The sequence below is a fragment of the Leptinotarsa decemlineata genome, unplaced genomic scaffold, assembly GCF_025532065.1.
Source record: "Leptinotarsa decemlineata unplaced genomic scaffold, Ldec_3_MD MMD2_tig00000010_RagTag_RagTag, whole genome shotgun sequence".
Taxonomy (NCBI): Eukaryota; Metazoa; Arthropoda; class Insecta; order Coleoptera; family Chrysomelidae; genus Leptinotarsa; species Leptinotarsa decemlineata.
Genome location: NW_027412538.1, coordinates 4,654,374 through 4,679,230, shown reverse-complemented (window position 1 = coordinate 4,679,230; position 24,857 = coordinate 4,654,374). Strand labels below are relative to the sequence as shown.

At 35.8% G+C, this 24,857-nt stretch overlaps 1 protein-coding gene across 2 annotated transcripts in view; it reads left to right on the top strand.

Moving 5' to 3' along the window:
• side (motor axon guidance molcule sidestep) overlaps positions 1 to 24,857 on the top strand; it is a 249,718-nt gene that overhangs the window by 174,469 nt on the left and 50,392 nt on the right. For both annotated transcript variants that reach the window (XM_074171289.1, XM_074171290.1), the window contains one exon: positions 14,131 to 14,424. In XM_074171289.1, the coding sequence (XP_074027390.1) occupies positions 14,131 to 14,424 (294 nt within the window). The remainder of the gene's footprint in view (positions 1 to 14,130; positions 14,425 to 24,857) is intronic.

Genomic DNA, 24,857 nt, shown 5'->3' with positions numbered 1-24,857 from the left:
TTTCTCAAACTATTGTGAAAAACTTTTTCTGGCCTAGAGTACAAATACCGTATGCTACTGTCAACATTTCAAGTGTTTTTGAGCACAAATCACAACATTTTATGCAAATTCTTTATTTCATTTTTGTCGATAGCAAAACACTTCTAACGTTTATGCCTCTTACCAACAAACTGAACAAGCTTAACAGGTGAAACTGTGAGCATATTATGTTCGAGACGAATGTACCAACAAAATCCCCTAATCGTGTGTTCGTAGCCCTCAAAATTTGAACATTTACCTTATTTTTTGAAGACACCTTTCATTTATATAGTCTCAAAAAATTATTCTTTAGATTAATCTGAAAATGAATTTCAACGTTGTGTTTTGATGTGACATTCCATTATGTCATTGAAATCAGACTAATGAACATGAACATTACTGAACATGTCATAAAACAGTTAGTCACAACCTAAAAGAATATACTTGTTATGCACTGTTTGGAACCTTTGGTGTAGTGAAGAATATCACTTTGGTTTTTTCCCAACACCAAACCGTTATAACAACACATTGACATTTGTTGCGATCACCAAGTGATCATCTTCAAGAGGAAGATCAACTTAATCATACTTACAAAGCTATCCCTATACCTCTTCCAGGTACCTGCGTCTTAAGTGTTTGGCGGAATGAAGATCTGGCGAGGATGCGACAAATAACTAGAAAAGCCTTCGAATGTGCAAGGGAATCAGGTTTATGGGACCAATACAGAAGGTCCCTAACTTAGTATAACAAAGTCTTGGGAAAATCCAAGAGAGATACGTGGAGAAGGCAATGTGAGCAAGTCGAACAGAACCAAGCATGTGCCAGGCTTTACAAAATACTCTCGAAGGAACCTCAGGTCTCAATAAATAATCTGAAAACAAATACGGGGAGTATACAAAAACTGGAGAAGAAACTATCAGAGAGCTTTTCCGGGTACACTTTCCCGGGTCAGAAATTACAAATCTAACACCGGAGTCCTGGGCGAATTCAGAACTGGAGACCCCGAAAAGGGCATCCAGGGAGGACTGGCGAATGACAAAGAAGGTGATAGATATGAAGAAAATTAAATGGGCTGTGAATTCATTTCATCCCTATAAGTCGCCGGGACCTGATGGCATATACCCAGTAATGCTTCAAAAGGGATCGGAAGTACTTTTCAAAAAATTGTATATGATTCTCAGGACAAGCTTAGCACTGGGACGTATACCAAAAACTTGGAGACTGATCAGGGCCACCTTCATTCTGAAACCTGGGAAAATCGGACAGGACTCGACGAAGGTTTTGAGACCAGTTAGTCTCATGTCATTTGCGTTGAAACCGCTAGAAAAACTACTTGACAGGCATATCAGGGACGTATCACTGGCTATTAGACCATTACATCGAGACCAATATGCATACAGGTCAGGTATGTCAACAGAAACGGTTCCATTTCGGGTAACAGGAAAAGTAGAATATACTTACAAAAACAAGGAAGTACTTTTAGCTGATTTCTTGGACATTGAAGGCGCATTAGATAATATGTCGTTAGAATCAATCATCCAGGCGTCGAGGAGAAGAGGGATCGACAAGAGTGGATAGACTGCATGATTAGGGGAAGATTGGTATATACAACCATTATGGGGGAAACAGTCATGGCTACTATGTCTCTTGGATCATAATGGGTATGGAGCACTGGGCTATGCAGAAGACTTAGTCATCTTAGTTCAGGGTAAATACAATAATGTAGTGAAGGGATGCATGCAGCAGGCCCTGAACATTATAACAAGATGGACAAAATAAGAAGGGCTCAAAATAAGCCCATCCAAATCGACCATAGTAGCATTCACCAAAAGGACTAAAACGGAGGGTCTCGGAACTCTAAATCTTCAAGGTGAAGACATACAAGTGTCGGGAGAGGTTAAATATCTGGGAGTATTCCTGGATTCCAAACTGACCTGGAACCAACACTTGGACAGGATAAAGAAGGAAGCGTAGGTAGCACTGATGCTCGCCAGACGCACCTATGGAAAAATATGGAGGCTAAAACCAGACATGGTATATTGGCTATACACGATGGTGGTTTAACCCATGATAACATACGCATCTCTGGTCTGGTGGCCAAAGATGAAGCAGACGACCGCTATCAACAAACCAGGCAATGTTCAAAGACTTGCATGTTTGAGAATGACGGGAGCTATGAGAACTACCCCAAGAGCTGCATTGGAGACACTCCTGAACCCACCTCATTCACACTTTGTGATAATGGGGGAGGCCAGGATGGGCCAATTCAGACTGGAAAACTCACCGAACTACAAAAGGTCGGACCGAACAAAAATTTCGGAACAAGTGGAGGAGCACATATTGAAGACCATTAGTTATCCCGAAAACATGTTTGGAAAAAATACCTGGTATACAGATGGATCAAAGACCAAACATGGAACGGGAGCTGGAATATACCAAGCGGATAGAAATCTAAACTACAGCTATCCGCTAGGACTATACACATCCGTCTTCCAGGGAAGTGTATGCTATCCTGCAGTCTGCAAGGCTTATTGAATTGAGACTTTAAAGAAATGAGCGGATCAATATTTTTACAGACAGCAAAAGCGGACTAGGGGCTCTGACAAAACCGAAGGTAACATCAAAACTGGTCTGGGAATGCCATGAAGAACCGAATAAACTTGCAAACAGGAACAAACATCACTGGGTGCCAGGGCATTCAGGAATCACAGGTAATGATGAAGCTGATGAATGCGATAGACGGGGATCATCAACTTCATATATAGGTCCTGAACCAGCTTTGTGGGTACCAAAATCATTGATACGAAACCAGATTAGGACATAGACCAATAAGAAGCACACAGAGTACTGGACAAAAGTACCTGACAACGAACACAGTAGAACCTTCATTAGGGAACCGTCCGAGAAAAGAACCGAAGAACTTCTTCAATATAGTAGGGATCGACTCAGAATAATCACAGGGTTACTAACCGGTCATTGTCCGCTTAGTGGACACCTGAATAAAATGGGGCTGTACAACGGAGATATCAGCTGCAGAATATGCAACGAAGGGATAGAAACAGCTTTACACATCTTATGCGAATGTGAGACACTGAATCACAGGAGGCAGGCAATACATGTACGTACAAAATTACGCCCAGAAGAATATGACGAACATCCAACACGAAACCTGTACAAACTAGTACAGGGAACGAGACTGATTGAATGGGTGCCATGAGAAGATGAGAGAATAAACGCAATAAGCCCAAGACGCTGCAGTGTTTTCTGGAGACTTGAACTAAATGGACAAGTCAGACAGCTCCCAAGGTACAAAAAAAAATACATCGCCACGACTATCGTCAAACTTAAACCAGTTCGTTTCGTAAAATTAATTTAAGATACTCAGGATGGAACAGATATCTATGGTATAAATAGGGTAAGCTTTGTAAGTATGATTAGTTTGATCTTCCTCTTGAAAAATATCACTTGGTGATCGATGTGATGAAATAACGGTTTTGTGTTGGGAAAACTCCAGTAATATTCCAAAAAAATATCGTTGAAAATGACTCAGAGTAAGAGTGTATAGAGTAATAACAGAATAAAAAGTGAATTTTGATAACAGAAAATGGAAGGATTGCAAGGATGAATGTATGTTTCGGGTCGACGATAGATCGTGAAATTTGTCAAAACATGTCAATTTGATTCAATTAACTGTCATCATATAATTCATAGATTCCACTTATATACACCTAGAGTAATAACTCATCAACAAATCGAAGGTTATTGGTTTGCTATAAGCCACTTAGGTACCTGCATTAATGCACAATACATCGATTTTCCACTGTTATCCGTCAATTATAAACCAATTATCAGCGTCATTGAGTTACTATTAACTGTATAGACTGCCTCCGACGTGCCAGGGCGACCCATAATAACCCCTAATAAACACGACAGCCAAGTGAGCTCCAGTACTCAGACACAATTCGATATGGTGCGATGCCCTCTGGCACGGTTAACTCAGGAAACTTCAACACGAAGTGAATTGATTGCATCAGGAAGTATATGCACTACTTGCAAAAGTTTAATTGAATGAATATGAGCTGTTCTATTCTGTATTGTGTCGAAGGATTGTATTTTCAATGGACTGAAGATTATTAATATATTTTCAAATTAATAAATCCTGGAGTGGAAAGTCCCAGTTCTGAGAAAAAAAAACGCGATTTTTATGTTCAAAATTGGCTTCATTCATTGAAGTAAACTCCATCAAGAGACACAGGAGCCGCTCTAAGATTTCCAATACCACTTTTGTAGAACGATATATCTTTTGCCTCAAAAAAGGCCTCAGTTTCAGCAATAACCTCTTCATTCGATGAGAATTTTTCGAGGTCTGCGAACAGCCAGTAGTCGCTGGGAGCAAAATCTGGCAATTACGGTATACGCTAGACCAATAAAAAGTCTATTTCATGCAATTTTGCCATCGTTTTCATGGATTTATGAAACGGCATTGTCTTGATGGAGCAGCACTTTCATTTTCTTCAGATGGTACCATATTTCGGCAACTTCGGCCTTCAAACGCTATACAGGGTGTAACATGTACGTTAAAATATTCAAGTGACGTATTTCTGAGACAATTTTAAGAAAAACAAAAACTTGTGTCCGAAAATGCTTCGTTTCGGAGATACGGGATGTTGAAATTGAATTTTTTTGTTCACTTTTTGAAATTAACTCGTGCAAAAAATAAGTTATTTGCACAAAATTCGGTACCCAGGGTTTTTTTGACGTGGGAAATCATAATTTCATATTAATTTTCATGTAACATCTAGAGGGCGGTGCATACGCTGTCATTATTCATTTCAAATTGCCCTAACTTTTTTGACACAAAACTATTGGTAATTTTCATGGAAAAATCAAATTCCACACCTTTTCCAAGTAAAAAAGGTACAATTTTTCAACAACGCATACTAATTTATAGCCAAATTTGATTTCAAATTAAGTTAACTAAATCGAGTAGGCTATAAAAGTTTATTTAAAAAATTGAAGTTCGCTTTCATATTTTTAACTTTTAATTGACAAATTCACAGCTCGGAGTTTATGAAGTGATTTTTTGATACCATGCCCGACTTTACGAACGCTGAAATGGGTTTTGCATACGACATGGCTGACAGAAATTTAAGCGAGGCCAGACGTATCTATCAGGAAAGGCATCTCCAACATGTGACTCCTTGTGCAGCGACATTTGCGAATCTTTTCCAGTGACTTTCCGTATCTGGAAGCTTTCGAACAAATTCTGAAGTAAGACGGCCACGGACTGAAAGAACTGTAGAATTGGAGGAGGCGGTTCTCGAAGAAATTAGTGAACATCCAGAGACAACCACGTAGCGTGGTTGGAAATCACGCTACGTGATTTCCAACCACGTATTGAATTTTCTCAATGGCTTCGATGAAAAGTCGATCAACATCCGTGAATTTTATCAAAAATCCTCTTCGGAGATGAAGCTAATTTTTCAAGAAATGGTATCATGAACTTCCATAACAACCACATCTGGGCGGAAGATAACCCACATATGATAACACAAACTCATTTCCAAGACAGATTTTCTTTTAATGTATGGGTAGGCATAAATGGGGATTATTCAATTGGGCTCTATTTTCTCCCCTTACGTTTGAATGGAGATGCTTACCTACATTTTTTGGAACACGAGCTTCCCCAACTTATGATGGTCTCCGAAATCATTCTTGATTTATGCTAGATAGAGCTCCTGCTCATTTCAGTGTGATAGCAAGAAATTTTTTAGACGTAGTATATCCCCAACGATGGATAGGATGGGGACATCTGAAATCACTAGTTTATGCTAGCCCCATTGAAAACGAGGAAATGTCGAGGAATCGCATCATAGCTTGCTGCGAAACGATAAGAAACACTCCGGGCATTTTTCCACGGGTGCGGAATTCTTTGATGAGAAGAACAGAAGCTTGTATTACTGTTGGAGGTCCTCACTTTGAACACTTGCTGTAATAGTTGTTGTAGAAATACCAAGAGCAACAGCTCTTGATTCTACATGCGTCATCTTCAATATGGTTGATGTACGTTAGAAGGTCGCCTGTTGAATATTTGAAGATATGATGGTTCACGACTTTTAACATGATTTTAGATATCACTGACAGCAAAGCAACTGGTCTATATTTCTTTGAAATATTTTTCTGGCGCTCTTAAAAGAATGAATCACACTGTATATGCAATTTTTTGTATGTTCCTCAGGTCGCAGTTCATGAATGCGTCTCTCGATGAATTAAATTGAGATGGCCAACTTGGCCTCAGGAGAATGACAAAAGCCATGACTGCCATACTCAACTAATTTAATCAAAATATACCTCCGGTTATTTTTTATATCATTACGCCCAAGGACTCCTGTGCCAGATATGCTCTTACTATCACACATAACCGTAAAAAATGATAAATTGGAGAAAACTGGGTGTATGACAGGGTGCTATCATCTGCAGCTAGGGGAAGACGAGTAGTGAAGTCACGAAGTGCATGTCACAATAAATCCTACTTATTTATGAAACCAGAAAATACTGGGGACACGTCAGACGAAAACGAGATATGCACACAATTCTGCCAGAGGTTTGCTGCTATAAGTGTGTTTGGAAGGAAAACTTATTCGCATTGTTTGAGTTATTTCTGCTTCATGTTGATATTGCGGTATGTATTTGGGAGGAGAATGGATTATTATGTTAGGAAATAGGGATTCAATCAATCACCTGCAGATGATTATTGTCATTTTTGAAGGGAATATTTAATTATTGATTACAGAAATACTCATTTAATTGGGGAAGGCGCCATTTGAACTTCGAATTTTCTTGTCAGAAACGTGAATTATCTTGGATGTTTCTCTGCTGAGTTGTATAAGTTATTAGTTTTCTATTACTTCTGCAGTTTTTATCAAATCTTGCTTCTGTACAACGGCCTTCGAATATTTCAAATATAAGGTTTTAATTCAGCGCTTCCTATCTTTGTGTATGGCTCTTCAGCTTCCTGAAAAATTGTTTCCTGCAAGTGAGCGTCGATGGATATCTTTCGAATACTTTTATCATCAACGTTGGTGTTCCCCAGGGAGCCATATTGTCTCTAACCCTCTTTTTATTGTATATCAACTCAATGAAAAAAAAACAAGAATCCAATAGATTGCTTTGCTGACGACAGCACACTTGTCTCGTCATCACATTTGGATTCCAGGAGATCGGCTGCACATCTTAATCGCCAGCAGGAGGTTAAATATTTTATTGAGGGTCTAGAAGTAACGTCGAATTGGGGAGAAATTTACCAAGTTCAATTCAACGCCACAAAAACCCACGCATCAGTTTTCTTTATAATGATAAATGTTTCCGAAGCTCAGATCAGACCTATTTTGTAGTATTGTTCTCATATATGGAGCTCTGCCCCCAAACACACGCTGAAACTACTGGATTCCATACAGAAAAGAACTATCTACCTGATTGGAGACGCGAACATCACTTACAGCAAATACTAATCAAAAATACGCAAGAGACTGAGGCTGTTCATTGTTTCAAAGTTCAACTCAGTACACCTCGAACTTCATTGTTCAAAAACTCTTCAATTTAGAGAACTTCGTTTATGTGGGATAAATTTTCTGAGAACTTTATTCCAAATGGATTCTATCTCCAGCGATTTGAATCCAATGTGAATCGCTACTTTCGCAGAGACACCGATCTGGGAGAGACCCAACGATTTTCCTGTAGCGCTTGTGTTTTGTCCTTAAAAAAAGAAAATTGATTGTCGCCATTTTGACTTGTGCATCTGGAATAATCGGAAGTTCTCCGATATTTCACTTGATGGTATCTTACAAATGATGTTTCAGACTCGATATGTTTTTATATAAAAACGATGGATAGGAGCTAATAAATTTCATGAACGGTGATGTATTTGTTTCCCTGAAATCTTCTGTTTTGTAAATAATGAAAATAAGAGAGAGGGGAAGCCCTATATGTATTCACATATTCTTCGCTATCAATTGGTATTTTAAATTTTTTTTAATTTCTTCAATCAGCAATTCCGAGTATTTTTGGCTACCTCTAGCAGTTCAAAAACTTTTCAGGAGATATTAGTAATGTATCATTCTCACTACAATTAAATTTATCTCACCCCCCAATTTTACTACATTGTAGATTGACGGAAGGATAGAAGGTAAAATTGGAACCTCTTCGAGGCGCGTTTCATCAACCAAGTTCGCGTCTTCAGGAGATAAAGTACACTGTGATCTGTATATTTCTGATGATAGGAGATAGTGCTTTTGTGAGAGATGAATATTGTTTATAATTTCCAATATACTCAATTATGTATTTTTGAGGTTATTATTATGATTGGTATTGCAGTTCTGGAGTTAAGAAACAGTACTTGTTCTGAATTTGATGAGTGTCATTCCCAAATTCTTAGTAATAAAAGTAGTTTTCTAACAGCGGTTCTAGATACAGTTCATCGGGTTTTCTCAACCCTTAGCTGTAGGGGTGACGTAGGAACGTGAAGAGTTGCCAAAAAGGCTCAAATGTAACCCCGAGAACTATGTAATAACGTTAATTCTTGTGCATCTTCGTTAGTTCTTGTAGATCGTCAATGACCAGAAGGGTGTGTTCGTCGACGACGAAGAGGGGTACCAGAAGGGCTTCAACGAACAACCCCGGCGATGAGAGAAGATCATGAAATGACGTTACTTCTTGAGTAACCCTGTTGGTGTAAATTGTCATCGGTGAACAGAATGGGTGGCTGAAGAAGTGCCAAATAGACCTCAGTTGGCCTAAATAGGTTCAATTGGCCTCAATGGGCCGCTATTCGCTACAAAGCATGTCCTTCAAGTGAACGTAGAAATTAGAGTTGCGGTATAAGAGCTTTGGTGGCTAGTTGTTTTGGTTTGCTTCGTAGGAACTGAATACCCATGCTGACATTTTCTTCCACAGAATCAGCATGTGTAGGAAATTGGTATATTTATACTAGTATGTCATACTCATCTCCACAACATCATTGTATGGTTAAAACCCAGCTCAGATTCGATACAGAATTTGTAGATACTATGACTGAGTAGAAACAAGGTATTAAAAGGTACAGCGAATAGATTTTGCTGTTGAATCCATAAAAAAAATTTCAGAAGAAGCTTTGACAAAATTAACTCAAAAAATCATTTATTGAGAATAATCATGGATATTAACTAATAATGAATATAAACTAATCTTTCATCAAATTATTTATTAACCCTTCCGTATTGGATGCTCATCATATATGATACTAATACTGATACTTATATGATATAATAATATAATATTTTTTTGATTGATGCAACTAATTTTCCTTCATTTTGAGTATTTCAATATTAAATTCTACAAAAAGGTCATCTTCTGGCACTCCTCAAACTGCAGTTAGCAGTACAGTACTACCAACTATCGAAAGCGCTCGCAGATAATTAATAGAAGATATAAAGCTTCAAATCCTTTTTGTAGAATTTAATATTGAAATAATATAATAATAATGTATTTGTTCTCACATGTATATTCTTACTAGTATGAACTATATGATTCAAATTATAACATTATATGAAGCACTAATTAGATAACAAATGATAACAAATGAACTGAAAAAACCACAAAGTCGAAGACTGTCTGTGGTGTGCGTCTAGCCTATGGTAAATAGTATCGATTAATAGTGCATGAAGCCAATGAGAATATATTCCCAACTTCAAATTTGAATTTTATAGTAAATAAGCGTGTTTAATATGCTACTGATATAGTGGTTACTTCATACAATACTAAAAATTGCAGATCAAACAAGTAACTTAATATTCAATTTTTCCAACATTAGTAAACAAAAAAGATAATATATATGTACACATACATACATATACATACATACATATACACATATATACACATACGTATATTACAAATGAGGGCAATAATAAACTTATGATAACACTTCCTATACAGTAATACAAACCTCCACAAGTTCATGAATAGTGAGTCTGTTTGAATCAATCAAAAATTTTCTCAATTTTTTCTTGAATCCTCTATAAGAATGAGTTTCTTTTATTTCGACAGGAATGAAATTGAAAAATTTTTGCACCAAGTACGAAAAGCATCGCTGTCCTATAGATTTTAAAGCTAGCGGTGTCCTGAAATAATTGGACTTCTTTCTTGTTTCGTAGCAATGTTCTAGTCTTTTGAGATTAGATTTTTGTTTGAATTGAAAGCAAGATACAACAAAGAAATAATGCTGGCGGATGTCAAAGATTCTAGATTCGGAGTATATCAAATCAGATGAATATCGAGAGGGTTTGTTTAGTAATATTTTCAGAAATGTTTTTTGCAGAATTTCCAACTTTTTAATGTGCTCTTTGAGTGCACTTCCCCACCCTATTATCCTATATGTCAACCTTGATTCAACCAATGCGTGATAAATCATTCTGAGATGTTTTTTTTTTATCGTATGAGGTTACTGAATGAAGGGTTGGTGTTTTCATAACATGAGAAAGGCTTATAAAATGTTTTTTCAAAATTGATCGTTAATAACTTATAATCGAACCAGTTTTTGATAAGCTTCAAATCATTCTGCATAATGGTTTTCATATCGTCCCAGTTTTCAGATTCGAATACTATGGCGGTATCATCATATCATATGTCTGAATTACAAATTTCTTCAAATCTAATACATAATCGTGTTTTCTCTGTATGAATTATTCAAACTCAATATTCTACTCACAAAATCATATCTCCCCTGAAAGTGCTCACGATTTTGATATCTCGACCACCTAACACGCATCAAAACAATTACATACCGTTGCTGTTTGGTTAATTACCGATGTTTGCTTGATTGTGTCGGCCTTATCAACCACCATCTTGTGTTGAATGTGAAGTAGTACATTTCGGAGACGCAAATAGACTTTGATGTATAAAACAGCATGCATGCTTTTCATCAGATTATATATTTCTGTAAATGATTGTTTGATGGGGAACTAATAGCCTGATAATGATAAAAGGATCTTTCATGATCCTTTTTAGCTCATGTGAATAATACATCTGATGTCGTTATAGCACAACAAACTGGATCATTACTTTCTTGCATTCCTTACAAAGATAGTCAATATTGCCACATGATCAATTAAAGCATAATGATTATTGAAATAAGCTTATGATCAGACTAATATTCACAGTAGTTTAGCGACAATAGTTATTGATTGTTGAACGTAGGATACATTTCTGTGTGATAAAATGACAAGAACAAAAGGTTAAGTAAAGGCATTGTGTTGCATGGAAGGTTCTGGACATAGTCATTCCAATATGAAAAGTTTTTCGTCTTGTTTTCTTGGTGGGTTTAGAGGAGAGGTATGTCGTGTATATTTTTTAACTATGTTGAGCATCCAATTCATGAAAAAATCACTTTTCCAACAGCACTATCTAACGTATTGTAAGATTTTCACTTATCAATTTTACAAAAAATACACTAGATGTTTCGCCATACTATGGCTTCTTCGGACGTGTCTTCACTAACTGTGCTTCACATATTCAATGTTTAATATACCTAATTTGAAGTATCTACATTTCAAGTACTTGATTTTTTACCTGTCCCAGTTTCCACATTTCAAAAAATATTGACTTTCAAACTCTTCTCTTCTAATTGTAACACGTCGTATTCATGATTGAATTCAGATCATTCTGCTGAAAGGTCGTTTGCAAATGTGGAATTGGTCTTTCTATTTTCAAAACCACTTATATGGTCTTCAGCTCTTTGATAAAATGTTTTTCTGTTTGGCCAATATACAGTTTTGGGCAAGAGCCACAAGTTCGTTTATATACTCCTGATCTATCCAATACCGAAGTTTTATCTCTATTGTTTTTAGTAAATTTACTCAGACTATTATTCGTTTAGTAAGTTATGTTTACGCATTCTTTCTTCAGAAAGATTTATCTTTCTTCAGTTGATTTATCCAAATATGACAATGTCCTATAACTGACATTATCGCATCTTGAATTTGCGTAGACCAGGTCTGTGACTTTCTATTGTAGTTTTTTAGAAAGAATGGAGTCTATAATATCTTAAACCTAATTGGGTGTTACCCGTTAATGAATAAAAATAAAAAATAAATAAAATCTACCTTATAACCGTTATTGACCGCGATTTTTTCATCAAACAAATTATTCTCAGGCAGTGGAATATTCAATAGTCTCTGAAGCATGCTATTGAATGTAGGAACTATCTATTTTTTACCTTTTTTCTTGAAACTGTTGTTATTATAATCGTCTTTAATCATATCAAGTATTATCTGATGAATTCGTGATTTCATGATCCTTTTTCAGAAAATGTGAATAATAAATGTGTTGTCATTACAGCCGAACAAACTGGATCATTACTTCCTCCCAAAGACAGTCAATGTTTCCACATAATTAATTTGAGCAAAATATGAATATTTTCACAAAAAGTATATGTATTGAAAATCAAACAGTTTTGAAGATGTATACTTTGAAAATATTCCGAATATTCAGAAAGTTCTTGATAGTCCGGTAAATATTTGAAAAAAAAACAATTGTATACCACTCAAATTTATATTTATTTCATTTTTCTTTTGTCATTCGAAAATACGAGCGCATATCACCGGTCATGAAGGAATCAGGTTCGCTGCAACTAGAGAAACTCAGGACACTGCACCTTCTCACAAACACCAACAAAGTCTTGAAGATCGGAATGCCATATTATTTCAAAGAAAAATTGAATTCATTCTCAAATATCAACAGCTTTTTCACTAAAAACAGGTCGGTGCTGGTCATCCTGAAAACAGGTCTTCCGTTTTTACTCGCAGTTTCTCATACAAAGCAGCTAAATTCCACAATCTCCTGCCCAGTGAATTCAAATCCTACACGTTAAAAAACTCAAAAAAAAACTCAAAGAGCATTTATTTGAGTAGTTCACTTTCCTTATGCTGACCGTGGCTTATACGTTTACACAAAAGATGTGTGTACTGTATTGTAATTTTCTTTTATTCATTTCAAATTCAAATATTTTTTTTCGAAGGTAGAGTTTAGAAACAGCTTTGCTGACATTCCGGACATTCACCTCAATATTTTTTTTGTATGTTCTGTATGTTCTTACTTCAGGTAAATAAACAGTTTTTTTTAATACCAAAGTATGCGCTGGTCTGGCCCTATCCCCTGAAGCCCAGATATATTCGGGGGGGCGCGTCAGCATTATCAACTCACGACCACTCCCCACACGGTGGGGTAAGTGATCATTGGGTCGAGAATCATGTGCCTTGAGCAAGCGCTGTGATCCAAGAATGACAGCCTTCTGCATCTGTCCGGCTAAGATTTCTGCCTCAGTGCGGCAGACCAGTATAATTTCAAGATTCGAGAGTAGAGAGGACATCATTCCATCAAGGACTCCAATGATCAGAACAACCATCTTGACAGAGTGGTCTGGATAGAGTCTGCGGAGTTTGAAGGGAAAATCTCGATATTTTATTCGTTTATCCTCCTCTTTTCGGACGATATTAGTCTCGCCAGGAGCTGAAAACTCCACGACAAATATCGTTTTGGTCTGGTGGTCGAGAAGGACTACATCAGGCTCATTAGCTTTTATGTGCTTGAGGGTGGGGGAAAATAGTTCCAATAAATTTGGCATTTCTCGTTCCCCACAACGGATTCCATATACCCCGGAACGTAGGGAAACATCGGTGTCTCGTCAATACCGTAAGAGTGCCGTAGATGGTAATATAGTACTCTAAGGGCCGCGTTATGTCGATGCGGTAGACTGAGGTGTTGAAGACACCATCCTGGAAAGTCATGATGAACCCCTCAGTTTCCGACGTCAGCCCACTTTGATAAGTGCCTGACTTTTGCTTACATATTATTATTATTATAATTATAAATTAACACTCTTAATTACTATGAAATTGTTCGTTTTCAATGATCATACCTTACATTTAAATTCACTCCAAAGGTATTACTTGTCAAGAATATTGTCAAGTAATACCTAAACAATTCAATAAAACACTGAATAACTCCCCGGTCTTTTATCCACCAAGAATGCGTTTTTCCCAAACTCGATTTCCAATAATAGTCCATCATATATTTCAGACGCCCCCAGGTGCAAAAAGGGCTACGAAGTTGTGCGAGTAGGTGCTCTCCCGTTTGAAACCCTAGTGGTACAATGTCACGTTGACTCGATTCCAGACGTGACGCGGTTTTCCTGGACCTACAACACCAGTAGGGGAGTCCTGCCCGTCCACGGAGCTAAAATGGAGAACCAGGGCAATGTGTCAATATTACACTTCACTCCCGGATCGGACGACATTGAATCGCTAGCCTGCTGGGCGTCAAACAGCGTCGGCCGACAGGCGAGTCCTTGTTTGTTCCACATTGTGCCTGCAGGTAGGTCAAAAGTTTTTCAGTTTTCGTTTATATTTCACGTTATTATCAGTCATGAACTTTCATCAATGGGCTTATAATTGTTTTTTTCTGTGACGGGAAAAAGTTTGACATTTTATCTCTGATCAAAGGTAACAAAATGTCGCTGTGTATGAAATTACTTTTTTCAAATAAACAGAAATTCAATTTAGTATACAAAATTTCTGGTATGGATTGTTCTAAAACATATATAGGACAAACATCTAGACCTCCAAGTAGTCGCATCACTTTCCATAAGAGCGACTGTAGATGAAATCTTAATTTTTGTGCATTAACAGAACATGTTAATTAGGAGGACCATGAAATGAATTTTGAAAACCCAAATACTTTAGATAGAGAAATCGATACAACTAAAAGAATATTTTTGGAAATGATACATATCAATAACGCAGAACATTCAATGAATGAAAGAACTGATATTGATAGTCTCAGCGAAATTTATACATACCTACTTGAATATGATAAAGAAAGTATTAAGTAGAGTATTATTCAGAATTTTCCCACCTGACATTGTCAGTCAAATTTTGAACAACTGTCATCATTTCATGTTTTTTCTATCTGTTTTTGAACCATTTTATATTCTATTCTTACGTTAGTGAGTTCTCCATATTTATATATTTTTTATAAGATATATAATCTCATTATTGTAGTTGTCCTGACAAAGGTGTGAAATATACCGAAAGCTTGACATATAACAAAGAGTTTTCTTCGTAACAGCCCAACTATTGACTGCAACCTCACAAATTGAACCGATTTATAGTTAATCCAGTCACAGGTAGAAATTTAATTTTAGAATATTTTTTTATACCAAAGTTACATTTCCTTTTTATCAAAAGTGAAATTAATGTGCATTGCATGTTCCTTGAACTATTCGGTACAAAAGTCGAATTTTCTTCTGTTGAAATTATATTTTTCTTCAGTAACTACAAATCTCCTGTTTACATCATTCTTTGTTTGCTTGAGTTTCACAATTAATAACGTTCCTGAATCTTCAATATCATCTAATGTTACCTGGCTGATTCCACAAATTCGACAAGCTCCTGCAATCCCAAATACAACAACCTTGGCCGTTAAATAAACTTCATCGGGAGCATTATTTAAAAAGTCACTAATATGTGTACTCGTGAATATCGCAGCTTTCTTGGGCGTGTAACCTTTCCCATTTTGTTTCAGAAATGTAATTAGTTTGAAATATTTTGAAATGTCTACATTATTATTGGATTGTAACATACTTTTAATCGGTGAATAATTCGACCACACTGTTGATGGCTTTTGTTGTTGTGCCAGTTCCGAAAAATAAGCCAATAACACCGTCTTCGAGAAAGAACTGCAGGTCTGTTTCATTTTCCATTCCATGAATCTTGAATATGCGGTTTTATGAATTTTCCGCGATTTAGCTGGCAATAATTTTTGTGACGCTACTTTCGCTACTTCTACTAACTTCGGTGGAGTCAGAGAAAACTCGGAATTAGACATTATTCAAAATAACTACTGACCACTGAGTTCGCAATTTTTGAATAAAATCACAGAATTTTGAATTGGATAATTTAGGAAACACTTGCTACATGAATAGCATTTTACAAGTGTTGTTCATGATGGAGAATTTCAAGAACGAAGTTTTAATGATGAACGAGAACGGGAATGTTTCCTACTTATTCATCAAACTCAAACAACTGTTCATGCAGCTGCAGGTCCGTAAAAAGGTATCATCTTTCCCTCCAACCGATTTCCTGGAGTCTTTGAAGTCCACTAGATACTCGTTAGGACAACAAGAGGATTGTTTCGAATTCTTGGGGTTCTTGTTGAATACTCTTCGTGAGCAAAACAATAGCAAAATCAATACTCCTGACCGCTCTGGACTGAATGATTCTGTACAACCCATCTCGTCTTGTTTTCGTAAATCTTCTGCTGGAAAAATCCTTACTTTGTGGTAAATGTTCAGGAAGTACTGAAAACTTATGTGAATTTCTGGAACTTCATCTAGCTTTTCCTAATACGACTAATAACCAGTCCGTGCAAATCTTATTGTTGAATCATCTGAAAATGGAATTTTTAACAGGTGATGATCGACTGTATTGTCAAACATGCGCCAAACTATTTTAAACTGGTTTAAGTTTGACGATAGTCGTGTCACGAAGTGTTCTGGCGATGCATTGAATTTATTGGAGCCTCTGGAGACACCCTACATTCTGTTTTATAAGAGAGAGGACATTGTTAGATCAAGATCTTCAGATGATGTGGTGCTGCAGGTTTTTCCGGGTTTTCCTGCAGCTGAAAAAGCAAATGCGCCACTGGAATCAATGAAGTCGCCCCGGAGCGCCAATTAATTTTTATTGTTGTTTTTATTTTATTTTTATCGTTGTTTTAATAAAATTATTCAATTAAAAAAAAATGACAGATATTTGATTTCCTATTGATTGGTTTTCTAGCAACGTTATAAATACATCTGTCATAAATCTATCTATTTGAAAATTCAAATTCCACATCGATAATTTTCTGACTTCAACATATTGTAATAATATATTTTTTTCAATATTGAATCGTCGGTTTTCCCGGGAATCAATGGAGAAGAAAATTATATTAGCTCATCGTTATGACCAGTGTTCTCGAAGTTATCCAATATAATGTTTTCTTCCATCTTATCAACAGAAACGGTACAACATTTGCATTTGATGATTCGTGATTGACACAAATAGAGTTCATTGAAAATTCCCGTTAGTTTCATAACAATCTTATTTTTCGTCAGTATTTTCCATCTTTATAGAGGATCTTCCAACAAGGGCTTCCGAACTTTGACAATTGACAACGGCTTGTTTGAAGCTACATCTGTCAAATTAGTTGTCATTTATTCAGTCTGTTTTGCCAAATCACCATGGACGGATACATCATTCAAAAACATATGCGAATAATGAAATTGTTTCATCAAAAAGGGTGTTCTGTTTGGGCAACGTTGCGCGCTTCGCTCATTTAACGGAGCCATAATCGTCCTACGGAAGAAATTATTTGCAGACTTTTCAACCTGTCTTATGATGAAGGAGTTTTTCCTTCATGTTGGAAGTTTGCTCGCGTTCAGCTTATTCCCAAAAGTGGCAAATAATATTCCAAATAACTATGGACCAGTCGCTTTGCTATCAGTGATATCAAAATTCATGGAGAAAGTCGTATATCACCATATCCTCAAATATTTGGAAGGCTTCAACATCTTGAACGAACATCAATATGACTTTTGTGAACAAAGGTCAGCAGGCGACATTCTATCGTATGTCACCCATATTTTGAATAACACAGTCAAGAAACATGGAGAGTCGGAAGCTGTTGCGCTTGATATTTCTAAAGTCTATGACCATGAGTGGCATGAGGGTTTGCCAAACTTCGATGCTATGGCTTGTAGGATCATTTTTGTGTATGGCTCTTCAGCTTCCTGAAAGAATGTTCCAGCAAGTGGCCGTCGATGGATATCTCTTGAATACATTCACCATCAACGCTGGTGATCTTCAGGGATTCATATTATCTCCATCTCTCTTTTTATTGTATATCAACGATTTATTTGAAAAAATCAAGAATCCAATTTATTGCTTTGCTGACAACAGCACACTTGTCTCGTCATTCCAGTTAGATTCCAGGACATCGGCTACGAAGGCACACCTCCACTGGCAGCAGGGGGTTGCGTATCACAATGAGGATCTAGAAGTGATTTCGAATTGGGGTGAGAGTAACAAGTTCCAATTCAGTGCCACAAAAACCGAAGCATCAGTTTTCTTCGAATCGAATATAATAATGTCAGGTCAAACAATTCCGCTCTCTGCTTCGATAAGTTTGTTGGAGGTTGAATCGGACACCGATATGTTTTGGCACAATTATGTCACTGGAATTGCAAAGGACTGCTTCTCACAAGCTTGGAACACTGTTCCGAACCAAAAAACTGTACACACCTCAGCCACTATTTATGCTTTATAAAGCTTAGATAAGACCTTCTTTGGGGTATTGTCCTCATGTATGCAGCTTTGCTGTTGCTGAATTCAGTTCAGTCAACGATCGATCAGACAGACAGAAATTTTTATTGATCATAAAATCACCAATTTACATCGGGTTGACAGGTCATAAACTTAAAAATACAATTGGAAAATAACATTGAAACAGTGATAATATGTCATATAGAACAACAGAGAAGTGCAGGTTAGCATTATAATAAATGGTAAATATTTACAGTGCATGAATTTTGACAGAATGAAAAGAGTTCATCAGCTCATCTCAGTTGATATTGCAGAGAGAGGAAAATTCCTGAATGTTATAAAATGTATTCGTGATCAAAAACGACTTAATGTTTGAATCTGGCCAGGCTTGTTATAGTTTTCAAATCGTTTGTTAAAATGTTGAAGTACTGCATACCAGCGTAATCTGGTGATTATTTATAACAAGAGTATTTCACCTTCTGCAATCTGAATCGAGTTTTTTGTTATGTTTGGTAGCCATGAATATCGCTATGAAGCTCAAAGTTATTTTTATTCTTGTTAACATATGTTAATAGTTTATAGAAATAAATACATGTGAAAGTTAAAAATTGCTTTGTTCTGAATACTTCTCGGCAGGACTTATGATAGTCTTGTCTGAACATAGCACGGATTATTCTTTTTTGTGCCAGAAAAACTCTGTTACTGGAAGTTGTTAGCCCATAGACTAAGATGTTATAACTAATGGTCGAGTAGACGAGGGAATAGTAGACTGCGACTGGTCCTTCTTCGTTCAGGCAGCTTTTCAGGTTATTTATGGCAAAGTATTGTTTATTCAGTTCAGAGCAAATGCTGTCAATGTATTCGTCTCAGCTTAGAGTTTCATCTAGAAATGTGCCTATAAAATTGCATTTGGCATTGAATAGGAAACTATATTGTCTGAATGTGATATTTTGGGCGATTATGGGATCTACACAGGGTCTGTGGAATCTTAGTAGTGTTGTCTTTGATTGGTTCATCATTAGGCGATTTTTGTGACTCCATTCATCAATTTCGTGAAAGACCTTTTCGGTTTTAAATATCGTATATGATAGATATGTCATCTGCATACATGAAGACTTCGCCGTAACTCATAGTCTGGTTCACATGTACTCGATTTAGCTCTTTTTGGTGACATTTTTCAGCCCTGTCCAAAAATTACGACCAAGGTGTCATTCGATTCGTATTTTTGCCTAGAAAGTTTAAGGAAAGGTCCGAAAACGCTCCGATAAAAATCACAAAAGTTATAAACAATTAAGTGAAAAAAGATTCGAAAAGATCAATGAATTTGCATAAAAAAGTACCGTTGAATTTTTTACAGCTATTATTAATAAATAGCTGTGAAACATTGAAAAAATATATTATTATTCAGTTTTTAATCATGAAACATTAAAACAATAAAAAAAAATTTTTGTTATGTATTTTTTATAAAATTATAATTTTCAATTGTTAATAAAAAATAGAAAATAACCATTTTTTTATTTTGACAACAGTAATCTATTTTTTTACCTATTAAGGATAACTTCACCAAAGGAAAAAAATGCCAGGGTTTTAGTTTAATAATTATAGGGATTTTTATATTAACTTTTAATTCAGGAAAAGTTATTGATTAACAGATTTATAATTAACGTTAAAATTGAGATAAACATTTTTTGACTGCGGATCATTGTTCATTGATGTACCCCAACATTACATGATTTTTTTCATTCCTCAATATTTACATTTAATATGTTTAAATAATTTATTTTGTTTTTATGTCAGAGTGACGAAAGGCGCGCGGAAGCCAGATTACCCGCTTTTGGCTCTATTTTCAGAGCTTCGTAAAAATTATAAATAATCGAGAAACAGTTTCGGGAGTCAGGACTCTTATTACGCAAATTCATTGATCTTTTCTAATCTTTTTTCAAATTTCCAAAAATTTTGAAAATTTTCCGAGATATTAAGAAAAAACTAAAGCCCCATTTTTTTTCACTTAATTGTTTGTAACTTTTGTAATTTTTATCGGAACGTTTTCGGACCTTTCCTTAAACTTTCCAGGCAAAAATACGAATCGAATGACACCTTGGTCGTAATTTCTGGACAGGGCTGAAAAATACAGAAAAAAGCAGTACATGTGAACTAGACTATTATGTAGTCAGGTAGATCATTGATCAACGATAGAAAAATCAGGAGACCGAGCACACTTCTTTGAGGTATTCCCGAATTAACCAGGTATTCGTCTGAAATTTCATCATTCACCCTCACAATGAGTCTTCGCCCTTGTAGGAATGACTGAATCCAAGTATATTACCTCGTAATCCTAATGCTGATAATTTTGACAATATAAAATCAAAATTGAGGCTATCGAAAGCACGCGAGAGGTCAAAAAACAGTCCGAGAATAAACTCGTTTTCATCCATCTTGTTATTATTCAGTTGTACAAAAGAAGTTGTTGCCGTTTCGGTTGAGTAGTTTTCCCTAAATCCGTTTTGGTTTAGATTCAGTTCATTGTATTTTATAAGAAAACTATTGATTCTTTTGCAAATACCCTTCTCTAATACTTCTCTATACTGAGTAAGATGATGGATCTGTAGTTGAGCATTGATCAACACCCATACGTCGACGGACACATCGCAGCTGTCTATGAGCGTGTGCAGGAGAATCCGAAGCATCCGATTTCACGTCGCTCATACGAAATCGGCGCGGCTTTCTGGAGATCGAAACTTGCGTCGTGACTTGGGCTTGCACCCATACAAAATTCAACTGTTCTTTGAATGGGCTCTGTAACAGTTGGCAACTGACCCTAAATTTCATCAAAATCTATACTCAGTGATAAGGTCCATTTCTGGATAAATGGGTACTTGGAAAAACTGACTTGTCGAACTTGGAATGATACCAATACACATGAGATCTAAGAGCGCCCAATGCATTCCGAAAAAGTCACTTTTTGGTGTGGATTTCGGGCTGACGGCATCATCGGTCCGTATTACTTTGGGAACGAAGTTGGCCAGGCCATGACTGTCAACGTAAATGGAATACATTCAGTGGGGTTCGAACAAGAAATTGACTATTTTCGAAAACATTTATTTTACGTCCATTCTGTTACGGCACAAATCTGCTAAAATTTACATTCGTATAAGACCGTTGCAATTATTGTGGTGTTCATATCATTAAAAAATGAATATCTGATTTTTTCCGTATTTGAAAGAATGGACAATTATTCACAAAGTTCTTCGAAAAGATTTCTTTCATGGAAGATCTGCAGAGGTCATAGTTTGTTCAGTATTTTCGTCTAGACAATTTTTATGTTATGAATAGTTCTGGTATAAAAATGAGAGATTTTTCTTTAGCGTTTGAGTCACCCCCGAAAACTCATTCGGAAGGAATATTTGGAATTATTGAATGTTCCTTTCAAGTAACAGATATCTATGTCTATCTTTCAGGAAATAGGGAGCTCAAAGTGTATGTGTAACTATATTTTTATTTTCGAAACATTATTTTTCATTGTGTTTTATCATCTATCTGTGGGTAATTTTTGTATTGGGATTGTATTGAATGATGGTGATATAACGAAAAATAAACAGGTAATTTCTAATGAGTTCAATAAACATCACTGTGAAATAAGGCAAAAACTTGCTGACAAAATCGCAAAACCTGTTGAAAACAGTTGAATTAAATGAAAATATGTACTTATATCCTACACCGAAGAAGTTTTACAAATAATCCAAAAACTAAAACTGAAAAAAAGTCCAGGACACGACGGTTTTATTGCAGAAATATTGAAGCATATAGCAGATTTTATAACAGTTTTTCTCACCCACATAATCAATAGTTGCTTCGAAAACGGACTCTTTCCAAACATTTCGAAAACGGGTGTTATCAAACCACTTTGCAAGAGTGGTTATATACCTATTTCTCTGATATCACACATACCAAAAATGTTTGAAGAAGCTTCATGAGAAAACATAATACTCTGTCCCATCAACAGTATGGATTCAGAGAAGAAAAATCTAAAGAAGATGCAATATTGGAACTGACGACTCATATCTACAAATTACTCGACATTTCCAAACCGTCACTTCGCATTTTCATTGACCTTTCCAAAGCCTTTGATACTGTTTCTCATAAAATGCTTCTTGAGAAACTGGAAAAAATTGGCATGCAGGGTAAGCCGCATGATCTATCAAAATCGTATCTCAAACCGAAAACAAGTAGTCGATATTGATGGTGCAGTAAGTACTCCAAGGAAAATCACCTACGGAATTCCCCAAGGTACGACCTTGGGCCCTCTTCTCTTCACTATCTATATAGACAGCCTACTAAAAATGACTCTGAAGGATCTACTTTGAGCTTTGCAGATGATACAGTAGTATCGATACATGGCGATACATGGCAACTACTGATGGGATACTTTAGTACATGCTCTTTTTGGAATCCCTCAAATTTTCATCTTCACTGCTAGTAGATATTATCGTCATACTCAATTTCAGAGCAAATTGATTTTCTGATGATTTTTCTGGATGATCACTATTCTATGGAAATCTGTTTAAAAATCTATTTTCTGTTAACCAGCTGTCGCTTCCCTACAAACGACAACTCACAAAAGTCGAAACTTGTAAGAGCTAAGGATTAACGAGGTCTTACTTTTCAACGTGTGATTACTAACAGGTAATTTGGAATGAATTGAATATTGATTATTTGCTGAATCGAGAAGGAGACAAATTCTACAAATTTGATATTTTTTCTTTTCATTGTCGATACCCACCTAGAGAAGTAATTTTTCTTCAACGTACTATAAACTGTGAGATAGTCAGTTTAGAGTTTCCAAAAGAAGTGTCATTATAGCCTTTGACCATTTGGAAAATATTCTACCGATTCTGAATAACACTTCAATCAGCGAAATTGGTTCGAATACTATTTTTTTCGGTCGTTTCAAGAAATTCCGAACATCATTTATATTTCGATATCTGAAAGTAAAATCGCTCTGCTATGCCACTGACAAGTATAAATGTACTCGTATTCACATCATACCCCGTCGTATCATGAGAGATAAGTAACTCTGCGAAACTCCTCTTCCTTTTAATTCGCTCCCGTAAATTCCGAATCGTGAGCAAACTTCAGTGTTCATTGTCGCTGGCATAACGCCTGAAATTGAATTCGTTATATTTAAAATTAGGTAGTTTGATAATAAGGTAAAGTTTATACTCCACGAAAATTTGATAATATGAGTCGAAGTAATTTCATTACCATATTCGCATCTCCAAGTCTCATCCGGGCTTATGAATATTCAAACTACTTAACCCAGTAATTACTTACTTCGCTGAGTACTCGAAACCTCGATGAGGAAATTCTCTGAAAAATATCGACGTTTATCATTAACTCGAGTGTGACATGATAACTGCCGCTTTGGAGTGCGTTGGGTGGTCTATATGCATCAGGAGTCAGTTAGCAGTTGCTCGAAATTAAATCAATTTCCCAATCTTGAAAATGAGACTTTTTGAAATAAAATCAGTTATAATAATAATAATAATTCAGTAAACCACTGTGGTATTATATATATATATATATATATATATATATATATATATATATATATATATATATATATATATATATATATATATATATATATAGTACGTCAATTAAATCAAACCATTTACCCTTAGTACATAGTTGAATTAGTACATAGTTGAAATGAAATTAAAAAAAGTTTGTGAACCTATAAAAACGATATGTAGTAAAAACACAAATGAATAAAAATATAAACATACTTACAAAAGCAATTGCCAAAATATATCTCATATTATAATAATAAAATTGATAGTATATTATTTTTGTCAATAAGTACAATATGTACATATATGTACATATGGCAAGTTAATTAAAAACAGAAAGCATACTATAAGACTAATAAATAACATTCATGACATTCACATTAGACTTATTCAGAAAATAACTACATTGAATTATCGTTTAGGTATTCCTGGCGACTATAGTAACACCTTTCAATGAGCAAGGATTCAACATGGTTATAGAACACATTTTCGGATTTCGGAGTTTCAATCGAGGGTTGGCAGATTATTATACAGGATGATCCCATTATATAGGTGTGATTTTTGGAATTTAGCTGTCCTGTGGAGGGGTATTCTCAATTGATCAGCATGACATGTATAAAAATTGTGAGAGGATCCATTCGTTGTGAGAGTTGTAAAATTCTTTCTGATAAAAACTACACATTTGGAAATATGCAGTGCTGGGACCGACAGCAATTTCATTCTTATGAACACTGGTTTACAACTTTCACGATATTCCATGTCAAAAATTAGTCTCGGAATACGTTTATGTCCTATAAACACCTTGTTGAAATCCAAACCGCACCCCCAAGACATGATGTTCAAGAAAATTTGTGAAAAACTATTGCATGATAGA